This window comes from Natator depressus, chromosome 1 (assembly GCF_965152275.1).
Source record: "Natator depressus isolate rNatDep1 chromosome 1, rNatDep2.hap1, whole genome shotgun sequence".
Lineage (NCBI taxonomy): Eukaryota > Metazoa > Chordata > Testudines > Cheloniidae > Natator > Natator depressus.
In genome coordinates, this window is record NC_134234.1 from 36,626,757 (window position 1) to 36,639,028 (window position 12,272).

Consider the following 12,272-nt stretch of genomic DNA (forward strand, 5'->3'; position numbering starts at 1 on the left):
ACCATCTGTCAGGGTGAGACACTGCTTGATTCAAATCCCGCTTAGTTTGTAGAACTTAAACTGCATGTTTATTTTTGTTTGTAAGTAACCATCTCTGATCTCTATGCCTAGTACTTACTATCGCTTAAAATCTCTTTCTGTAGTTAATAAACCTGTTTTATATTTTACCTAAAACAGTGTGTTTTGGATGAAGTGCTTGGGAAATCTCAGCTCAGTTTACAAAGGCTAGTGTGTGTCCATTCCACACTGAGGCAGAGGCAAACTCCTCAATGAGCTTTCACTGGTCAGAAGCCTGGCCAGTGTAAGATGGTACAGTTCTGAGGTGCAAGGCTGTGGAGCTGGAGGGAATTGGTTTGAGACTCCCTATTGATGGTTCATGAGTGGCTGGGAGATCATTCATGTAACACAGTTGGGTGTGTCCCTGCCTCTGTGTAAGTGCAGTGCCTATCAGAGGTTTGTAACCTGACATCAGCATCACAGTATGAGAGGCAGCCCAGGCTGGTGGTTTGAAGGGCTCAGTGGTTCCACAATCAAGGTTGCACCCTGGAAACCCAGTCACAAGCAGTACTGTCCACTTAAATGAGAGAAGGATATCCTGGAAATGGCATCAAGATCTGGAGATTATAACCCTCTTTCAGACTCTGCCTCAAAACAATCTTGCTCTGACACAGTCACAGTGCTTTTAGCCATGTCTGTTCATATTGGGGACCTATTTGTGGGAAAGTTAAAGTATTTTATAAACTCTAAACAAGAATCAACATTTCTTGATCAAGTATAGCTAATGCCACTGCTGTACAATGAATTTTGATGTGTGGTATTTATTGTTGCATTTAACTTTTCTTAAATATGTAACATGAGACAGGATTATAATTCTACAGAAAATGTTTATATTGCTTTATCTACATGTGTAAAAAACCTGAGCATAATCCTACTTCACTTGCCACAGTACTTCCTATACAACATTACATAACTGAGAAATCATTTCAAAAGCATTACTGAATGCTACGAGAATGAAAGCAGCCAAACTATTAAAAAAATTAAAGACATGCTGTCATAACAGAGAAAGAATATGCTGCTTAACGTCATGAACATAATGTGCATGATTAAATCCTGTGAGACTTTCAAAATGGAAGACCTTTAAACAGGTCTCACATTTTAGTCTGAGATATCACCGTGCTAACCTGGGGAAATTTTTCAAACCATTTCTGTTTGCATTTCAGGGGCCCAATCCAACATCCATTACTTCAATGGAAATAGAATCTGGCTCCAAGAGAGGCAATGACAACAGTTTAACTCCTTATAAAAAGGAAATAAACAGAGAAATTAAAGGTTCTGGAGCTCTTGCTTCTCATATCCCCTAAACCTACATGTTGTAAAGCAATTAAAAACAAACAGTAGGGGTATTACATTAGTCAGAGTAAGAGACATTTATTACTTTGTACATGCTCTCTGTGATGTTATTGCTTGAATCATTATCTGTACTTTTTCAGCTCAACAGTATTTTCCTCTCACCTTGTCTCAAATTAAACTCCAACGCACATATATTTTAGTCCCATTATTAAGCGTGATTTTCAGCAAAGAGCATCCTATCTGGATGGACATTTCCTCTGAGGAGATCCCTTGGGCATCCAAATCAGCCAGGTATTACTAGGCATGCAACCTTGAGCTTTTAATTAGCTCTTGTCATAATTGTCCAAAACTCTGATTTAAAAGCTAAAGAAACTCTGTATTTGTTGGAAGAGAGAAAATTAGCTAGTTCATTGTCAGTATGAGGCATTCAGAATTGAGCAAACACCACCACCCATGCACTTTTCATAGGTGATTTTTGGTGACAGTGTCCATTCAGCTCCGGCATGCACTCTAGTCCCCACCTTGGCCCATTCCAAGGACATATGTAGCTGCACAGGTGAACTGCCCCCAGTTCCTTCTCTACTGCAAAGTCCCGAAACACAAGACTCTGAAGCAGTGAGAAAGGGGGGAAGGAGGGGAAAGTAGCGGAGCAGCCATAAGGGGACACATCTGGAAGAAGTTCAGTTACTGCACAACATGAACAATGATGCTCTACTTCAGGGTGACTCCCAAGCAGTATCCCTTGATGGAGGTGGGAGCCTCAGAGTCAAACAGAACACTGAAGACAAGACTGCATTGCCAACTGCAGCATCTGCTCTAATCAGAGCATAATATTTGGAAAAGGTATGTACTGAGGACTAGGTTGTGGCTCTGAAAATTTCAGCAACTGGGACATCTTTCAACAGGGCCATAAAAGTTAATTGGGACCTTGTAGAATGGGTTATCACTCTAGAAGGAGATGAATGTTGGCATCATAATAAGAGGTAATATGCACAGAAATCTATTTTCAAAGTCTTGGATGAAATTGCAGATTCTCTGGATCTGTCAATTGACACGAAGTCTAGAAGACTTCCCTGAAATGATTGGTTCTGTCTGAGTAGAAAGCCAGTATTCTTCTGATATCCAAAAAATCTAAGGCGGCTCCCTCCCTTGACTGGTGTGGCTTCAGAAACAAAACCAGGAAATGAATAACCTGATTAATATGGAATTTAGAAGAAACTTTAGGTAGAAATCAAGGATGTGGATGTAATGTAACTTTGTCTCTGAAGAACACTGTGAAAGGGAGGGTTTGCCACCACAGCTCCCATTTCTCCATACTTCAAGCAGAAGTGTTGGCCACCAGGAAGGCTGTTTTCATAGACAGGTGTAGTAGAATCACAGAAATGTAGACTGGAAAGGGACCACGATAAGTCATCAATTCCAGCCCCCTTTACTGAAGCAGGACCAAGTAAACCTAGACCATCCTTGACAGGTGTTTGTCCAATCTGTTCTTAAAAACCTCCAAAGTGGTGATTCCACAATCTCCTTTGTAATCCTATTAATCCTTATAAAGTTATTCCTAATATCTAACCTAAATCTTTCTTGTTGCAATTAAGGCCATTACTTCTTGTCCTACCTTCAGTGGATATGGAGAACAAGTGACCACCATTCTCTTTCTAACAGCCATTAATATATGTGACGATGCATCAGGTCCCCCTCTCCATCTTCTTTTCTCAAGACTATACAGACCAGTTTGATTAACCTTTCTTCAGAGGTCAGGTTTTCTAAACTTTTTATCATTTTTGTAGTTCTCCTCTGGACTCTCTCCAATTCATCTACATCTGTCCAGCAGTGTGGCTCTCATCTGGTCACAGTACTCCAGCTGAGCCCTCACCAGTGCCAAGAAGAGTGGAACAATTACCTGCTGTGTCTTACATATGACACTCCAGTTAACACACCCAAGGTGATATTAGCCTTTTTTGCAACTGCGTCACATTGTGATTCATATTCAGTGTGATCCACTATAACCCCCAAATCCTTTTCAGATGTACTGGTGCTTAGCCAGTTATTCCCCATTTTGTAGTTGTGCATTTGATTTTTCCTTCTTACATGTAGTACTTTGCACTTGTCTTTAATGAATTTCAACTTGCTAATTTCAGATCAATTCTCTAATTTAGTGAGGTCATTTTGAAGTCTAATGCTATCCTTCAAAGTGCATGCATCCCCCCCACCAGCTTGGTGGCCATTTGTAAACTTTATAAGCATACTCTTCATTCCATTGTCCAAGTCATTAATGAAAATACTGAATGGTATTGAAGTTGGGACTGACCCCTATATACTCCCTCCCAGTCTGACAGCAAATCATTGATAACTATTTTTGAGTATAGTCTGTCAATCAATTGTACACCCACCTTATACGAATTTCATCTCGTCCACATTTCTCTAGGTCACTTATGAGAATGTCCTGTGGGACTGTGTTAAAATCCTTACTAAAATCAAGATATATCACATCTACTGCTTTCCTCCATCAATCCCAGTTAGTGACAGACACTCTCGGTGCCTCTGTTGTTTGGGAGACCTCCACCTACCCACAAAGTGCAAGGAACTGTCAAACTCTGCTTGTCTGTTTTTATAACTGAAAAGACTGAATACTGATAAGAAACACCTCCCTGATGTTACAACCCAACTGTTCATCACCAGAACCTAATTTATAATCTGCCCATAAGACCTGTTCATCAGTAACTTAAACAACATAATATATGGGAAACAAAGGCTATGTCTTCACTTACGGTGGTGTGCAGAATGCAGGCAGTACACACGTAGCTATGCACCATAGTGAAAGACAGATTGTGTCCACACTTGTCACTGTGGCATGTAGCTACACACTGCAGTGAAAGGCTCCAGCAGTGGGATGGCAGGAGGGAAAGCTCTAGCAAAGAGGAGATAATGGGACACTACACTGCTAATAATAGCATTGTAAATATGGGAGGCACTGCTTGGGCGTGCGTGCGTGCGTGTATATATATATATATATATATAGGGTATATACCCAAGGAGTTCAGGAGTGTCGAGCACTCTACTTGCCTAAGCAGTGCCCTACCATCTACACCGCTATTTATACCTGTGCGGGCAGTGCTTGTACTCTACACACCATAACTGTAGACATACCTTTAGAAATCACTATTTTCATGAATTCCTCTTTCCAACTGGTCTCTTATCAAGAAGAGACCTCACGTGTTCTTGTTGCTGAACACTTCGTTGCTTGCCCACTTTTCCTACATTTATCAAATTCTTCAAACTTAGATCTCATTTGGGCCCTGATCCTACAAACACTTATGCACATGCTCAACTTTACTACTGAGAATAGTCCCAGTACTTGAACAGAACTTGCTACTCACAGTAGTAAACTTAAACATGTGCATAAGCATTCACAGGATTGGGGTCTTGGTGATAACAAAGGATGGGTGGCCAGGACCTGCATAAAAGTCCAGTGATTTTTCTAACTTCTTTCCACAATTACTCTCTATTTTCCTTCATTATATCAACACAGACAGAAGAACAGTAATTCTTACTACACATTGCTTTGTAGTCTCTTTTTAACCCCCCTGAAAATATACATTCAGACTGATGCTTTCTCTGTCATTTACATCGGAATAAAACCTATTACTTTAACATACGACCTCATCTCTTTAATCTACCAAATCTATCCATGCTATATTGTTACCTTAGTTTTCCCCGGTTATTTTGCCATTCAGCACACCCAGACACTTACTTACAAGTAGGTTCTACTTGTTTAAGTTGTAGATGAAATATTATTCCACAGCCTCTCTCAATAGTAGGAAGCAGACTTTACTGTACACCAATGTTCAAAGAAAGGGTAAAGTAATCCACTGTCATGGGCAATATGACTGAAAAATCATACGTGTCAAATCAAAATAGATATTTCCTACATTGCCTACTTTAGCTTTTTTTCCACAGCATGCCTCCGATGAAGTGAGCTGTAGCTCACGAAAGCTTATGCTCCAATAAATTGATTAGTCTCTAAGGTGCCACAAGTCCTCCTTTTCTTTTTGCGAATACAGACTAACACGGCTGCTACTCTGAAACCTACTTTAGCTTTGAAAGCGATGACTCCCAAATACCAAAGAGTCAAGAAGAAAGCTAAATTCCAAGATTAAAACACTATATTCTACAGAAAAAGTGCCACTTTAGCGCACTTAAAAAGGTAAAATGCTACATAACTATGGTGAAATGTATTTTTAAAAGCTGCATAAGTGTTCTCAGCCCTCCAAAATTTTCTAAAGAAAACAGTAATGTCACCAACTTTAAATTTATACATCGTGCCTTTTCACCCCAAAAGATCCCAGAGAGACTTAATAAACCATATTTACATAAATATACATTTCACTTCACTCAACACTGAAGTGCAGCCATATCCAGGGTTGGAGAAGTAGTTCTTTTAGTAGTTCAGTACTCAGCAACACTATACAATGGTTGGGGTCACACGGGGTAGCAGACGGTCAGCAGCCGAAGGAAACCGCACTAGAAATGAAGGTTGGCCGAATGAAGCTTCTGAATTTTTAATTTTGCCAGGTTACTAATGGTTGCATCCCTACTCACGGGCAAGTGGTCTTTAATGTCTATCAGAGATAAGATATGCTTAAAATCTTTCCAAAAAGACTACACCACTGAGCCCGACAGGGCCCTTGGCTACCATGCTGGTTTAGTTTATCACGGACTCAGAATGTCACATCTACTAAATCATTTTCTATAGGTCTGGGTTTTCCATTCAAGAACTAATCAGGCTCAAACATGTTTGGAGATCTGATAAGATCCCAGCCCAGTGAGGTATGGCAGCAGACAGATACCTCCTACAAACTAACTTGAAAATATATATATGACATCTAGCAAAATAAATCATAAGATACCCAGAATATGATGCTTTGCTGTCTGGCAATAGCACTTTCTTTTTGGGGATGTTTCCAAGGTTCTCTTCCTGCATCTTCTCCCTTTCAGCCTTTGCAGCTCCCTCATGATAAGTAGTTTTTTCCATTTTCAATGGCTTTTGATCTAATGTTGGTTTCTCATTTTCATCTTTTATGTGTGTTCTGCTCCACGGTGTTTTTTCTTCACTTTCCTTACCAGGTTTTTGGAAATTGCTGCTCAAAGAGCTACAAGATGGTAGTTTTAATGAGGACTGCTGTAGCTTGTAGTCTTTACTAACAGATGAGAAATCATCCTCAGAAGGTTTCAAAAATTTATATTTCAAATTGCTTAGAGAGGAAACCGTCTTCTGACTTTGTTTTGCATCAGAACGTTTTGCTGCTTTGTAACAATTGTCTCTAAACTCAGAGTCTGTGCTACATTGTCTATATTCTTGTTCTTCTCTTGACGTGTCTTTTCTATAACCTCTTTCTTCCAGTGGATATACCTTATTATGCCTATCTCTAGAATGTCCTTCACACGTACCCTTGATTCTGTCACCTTCATCGTGTGTTTCTTTTTCCATGTGGTGCTCTCTATCTTTTTTCTCAATCTTTGAATAGTTAAATTTCCTCCATCTTCCTTTTCTATATTCATTTTCCTGTTTCGATGCAGCTTCTTCAGCTTCTTCCCATCTTGACTGAAATATTTCCACTGACTACAAGACAGAAGGAAAAATATAATGGCATTATTTTTAAAATCATGTTCACATTAACAACAAGCATGAGAGAGAGAATACATGATAGCGTTATATGGTGTAACAGTTTTAGTGGTCTAAATTTGGGATGGCCACATAAGTCATGCAGCGGCGGTAATATCACAGGGGACATTTCTAAAACTTATCAGCATGGATATTTAACTTTTAACCATCACTAGAAGAAAATCAATGATTTACACGACCAGTGAAGTTTCTACCCAATATTCAGGCCTAAAGTTCTGACTGATCAGGGTCAAGGAAATCTAAAACTGTATGCTTATCCTGTCACAAACTTCTGAATTACCTCTTTTTGGTTTTTTAAAAAAGAGATATTGCAGAACGGCATAGCAGTCGGCAGGCTGCATGACATGCAGCATCAACTGTTTTCAGTAGGGACCCCATGGTAGCTTTCCTGAAGAATCACTGGCACCTTGCCTCACTTAGGGAAACAATCTCATCCACTTGCTGCCCCCAGTACTACTTCACTGGCATTCACAAGCCAAGGAGGACAGGAGTCCTATTTTCTGGTTGTAGTAAGAAGCCATCCCAGCATCTCCAGAATGTCAGTGAGCGGCGCTAACAAACTCAAATGAAGACGACTCAGCATTTGTCCCCTTCAAATATTCCTAAACCTATTCTTGGTATATGATTGAATACCATATATCCTGCACCTTTCATCAATAATTTTGAATAATAATTTCACCATGTTTTGCGGGGTGGGGTTGAGAGGTACATGTTTTTATGGCAGTTTATTTTCTTAAAGGTTAGCTTTTGAAAACTACTCAGAGGTTTAGCAAGTGAGAAGCACTCTTGGTAAAGACGGATTGCAGGTAAAATGGCCAACGGATGCATGATAAAATTAATTTCTCACATAACTCTCCAACTTGTTACACGGATAACACCATCACAAAGGATATGTTTATACTTGGAGCTCAGGGTGGGATTCTCAGCTCGTGTGGACACACTTGCTCTAGCTCTCATGGAGCTAGCACCCTAAAATTAGTAGTGAAGCCAGGGTAGCATGGGCAACGGTGAACAGCTGGGTGGGCTAGAAGTGCAGAGTACAAACCCGCATGGGCTGTACACACACAGCGCGGCTACCCTGTGCTGCTGCTCACTGCTGCCCTTCCTCCCCCAGCTATGCTACTCTCTTCAGCACACTAGCTCGATGAGCACTAGCACAAGTGTGTCCCTCAAACTGGGAATCATAACCCTTCCTCATACCACAGATATCGCCGAACTTCTTGTGTGCACACGTGGACACGTATCTGAAAGAAATATCCCTGCAAATACAGATAATTTTGGAAGGTGCTCAGATACATCATAATGGGGACCATATAAGAACCTGGATGAAGTGAAAGAAATATTTTAACTACAGTCTAGTACCCCACAGTGAAAAAAGGTAGCATGCAAAATCATGCAAATCCAAGTCTGATTTAGTCGGGGATCAGTCCTGCTTTGAGCAGGGGGTTGGACTAGATGACCTCCTGAGGTCCCTTCCAACCCTGATATTCTATGATTCTATGAAGTCTGACAGTATTAACACCTTCATCACCTGATGGAAGTTTCAAGAACAACAGAGCTTGATCATGTCTTAAGCTATACATTAAATACTTCTGCCTTTACAGGGGTTTGACCTTTTCCAAAAGCTTAAAAACTGTAAACAAGGAGAATACTTTTCCTCTTAAGATGCTTACCCCATATCTTTCAGCTACAATTTCCTCAAAATTTCGTTTCTCTCTCTCAGCCTGCTCCTTCATCCTTTGATAAGATTTCTTTAACCAACTTAATCCACCGTCTTCCACCATTTTAACTAAAGGAACAAAAGAATTAGATGTGATATTTTTGTATTTCAGGGTTAGCTTTTATTACCTAATACTTATTGTATACGCTACATGCGGCAAAGAAACTTAAATTACCTCAGACAGACCTATTTTGTATGCTGACATGGAGTACATCTAGCTTTCTACCTTCACGTTCTTGCCCCAACTGAAAATATTGTAATAAAATATTGTCTTTCTTCCTATCCTGAATACATAGAACAGATGCAAATCTTCTAGTCTTTCACACCAAATATTTCTTCTTAGAAATTTACATTAGTTGAATTCAAAGATGATCAGTTTCTTGACAAGTAGTTTGTTGGTTTCTCTACCAGAACAAGCAGAACCAAATGGGGGTACATGGGAGTATGGCATGGCCGCAGCTGGCATGGGTCAGCTGACTCAGACTCATGGGGCTTGGGCTGCAGGGCTACGAATTCATGTGTAGATGTTTGGGCTCAGGCTGGTGCCCAAACATAGGATCCCTCAGAGGGTCCCAGAGCTCAGGCTCCAGCCTGAGCCCTGGACCCTCCACTCTTGCAGCGTCTCAGAACTCATGCTCCAGCCCAAGCTCAAACATATACACAGCAATTTTTCAGCCCCAGAGCCCAAGCTCTGTGAGTCCAAGCCAGCTAACCCAACCAACTGCGGTTTTTTATCCCCATGTAGACATACCCATTGAGCCAAATGAGTGTCTCAGAGTTGAGATTACAAAATGTAGTGGTTGAGGGTGCCTGGTGGGAAGGTGCAGGGGCACCCGCAGAAATTTTTGACTGGTACACACCATCAGTCTTTGTGGAGCTCTCCCCACTGCATCCACTGGCCCCTGTGCCTCGCCTGCCAAGTCTGTGTGACACTAAGCTGCTGCCGTCCAGCCTGGCCCACCCAGGTGCAGCATCACTTCCCATCCCGAGGGGGGAAGCAGGCTGCTAGGAGCAAGTCAAGGCCAGGCAGGCTCTTTGCAGGAGAGCCCTGGTGCAACAGCCATCTCCACAGCGATGGCAAGGAGCAGCAGCACTGGCTATCCCACTGCCCACTTAAGCAAGAATTTGTGGCACTACGACTTCTGTGCACCAGGTTGCAATGTCACTTGCTCAATTTTGGCCCTGCTGCCGTGCAACCTGGCATAGAAGGCCTGGAGCCAAATGTGAAGGGGCAATCAGCATCCAGCATCGCTGCTCCTAGCCATTGCCAATAGTAAGCCCCATACATAATGTGCATATGGCCGCAGGCCCCACTGGCAAGATGTTTCACTGATGAGGTGTGGAAGGGTGATGAGTCTGCATTGCCTGCAAGGGTCACATTTGAGGGGGAAGGAGGAACAGAGAGTGCATCTCATGGAGCAGGTGTTCCTGGGAGAGAGATGTATTTTTTATACAGCATCATAACACGTACAAGGGATAAGGCATGGAAATAAAATACATGGTCCCTGATGTGGGGATCTTACAACCTAATTTTAGACATGATATATGAGGAAGAGCAACCTACAGTGGGGGAGAAAAAGGAAAACAGACAATAAGAAGATTTACATAGTTATTTAGTTTAACATTGTGCGTATATTGATGGTACAACTGATTTTCTGTAATCTTCTCCATTTTGTTATTTCAACATATAATGGGTGTTTTACAGGAAGGAGCAGCACATGGACATGCCCTTTCTTGAGTCCACTCTCTGTCACCTCCCTCACATGCAAGTCAAATCCCCCTTTCCTTCAAAACTAAATTAGTAACTAGATTCTTTTGCTGGGGATATTAGTAGGGTTCCCAAGATCCTGAAGGACTCTGCTGCTCTTCACCTCCTAGGGAGAAAAGATGGCTCTTCGAGCCAGGCCATGGGCGTTCCTGTCCATGTGATCGCTGGCGTGAGGGAGACCCCTGGAAGCCTATAGTCCATACAAATTGTCCACCGAATAAGTGGGTATGGATTCCCAACAGGGGCCCCTTACTACTCCCTACCACCCAGCATATAAGAGTCCTTAATATTTTATAAATGTTATGTGACATATTTCGTAAGTGCACTTGCTGGAAATAGATAGGATAACTCAAGGGTAAGAACTGAAGTGAAAAGGTTACAGAAATAATGTTTTTCACAAACTGCATTCTTAATGTATTTCATTTAAATGTGACTCACAGATTTCTGTAGTTGAATATTTTAAAACTGTAATTTGTGTAATGGAATGAAAGGAATCAAATGAGATGACAACAATTTATCATGTCCTGGTGGAATCATTCTTTCCTTTAATTAGTTCAAATGAGAGAAAATCTGTGTAGAAACTGAAGGTCAAACCACTCAAGATTATAAAGCAGTCAAGAAATATTCTGCGAAACAATGTATTATGGTTTTAACCCAATATTTGCTACTGAAACAAGTTTTACTTCATTTGTCTTCACTGTAAGTAACTGAGAGCTCGGCTATGCTGACCATTTTACAGCATAAACGTCTCTGAGGGGAACACACAGAGCTTTTCTTACTAAAAATTATTTTTTTACCTTTTTTAACTGAAGTTGCTTCACCCTCTTCTGGTGGTAAACCTGTTCCACCATCTTTCCAGTAGGGGTTCAGCTCTCTTTCATAAAGTCTAGACTATAGAAAACAATTTTCAACTGATGCACAAAAATCCACTTTGTCTAACAGTTGCTATTACAACTTTTTAATTATTTTGTATGATCCATACAGAAATGTAATCCGTTTAAACATACCCAAATGACAATCTCGTTAAGAAACCTTGTGCTGGAACTTTAAAACAAAAAGTTTGACAGGGCAATGTAACTTTCAATATTTTTTTTAAAAATACTAATTCAGGAAAAATAGCCAGGTGAAGAATCAACTACATCTGTAAGCAGGAAATAATTATGAATGTTTTGAGGAAATGTGTGTCTTTTCTATATACAGTAGTACTGGACATCATTTTCTTCAATATTTTCTTCCAAAGAATAATCTCTGTAAGACTTCCTTTTGCAGTTCAGATGAGTGTACTTTCAAAATTACAGTTTGTTAAACAAGAACTAAACATTCCACTACATCACTTCTTCTTAGCACTAAAGAAGTTGACAGGAAATAAATGAAGGTCTCAACACTTTGGGAATTGCTCCCACTTACATATCCTTAAATAACTGACAGAATTCTATCTGTGCCTATGTCTGTCCAAGAATCCCAGGACAGATCTGGTATAGTATTTCTCTATAATTCTAACCACTAATAGCAGGCATTAGATTTTCTTGGTAAAACCCCCATGATCCAATAGTGAGGGTTTTTTGGTTGCTCTTGTCAGCTTATTAAAATTAAAATAAAAAGCAGTAAAGAAGCAGCTCTGGAGGAAGTATGTTATGCTAAGGATGCAAAAAAATAACAGGTTTTGGGTTCTTTTTAAGTACATCAGAAGCATGAAGCCACCCAGAGAGGCAGTAGGACGCTAAACGATCAAGGTGGTAAAGGAGCAGTCA

General features: G+C 40.6%; 1 protein-coding gene across 1 annotated transcript in view; it reads right to left on the bottom strand.

The window, feature by feature from the left end:
* Positions 1–12,272, bottom strand: part of CWF19L2 (CWF19 like cell cycle control factor 2) — a 167,378-nt gene that overhangs the window by 117,089 nt on the left and 38,017 nt on the right. The window contains exons 6-8 of the mRNA XM_074957402.1: positions 11,319–11,412; positions 8,707–8,822; positions 6,258–6,970 (exon numbers count right to left, since the gene is read on the bottom strand). Coding sequence (XP_074813503.1) covers positions 6,258–6,970; positions 8,707–8,822; positions 11,319–11,412 — 923 coding nt within the window. The remainder of the gene's footprint in view (positions 1–6,257; positions 6,971–8,706; positions 8,823–11,318; positions 11,413–12,272) is intronic.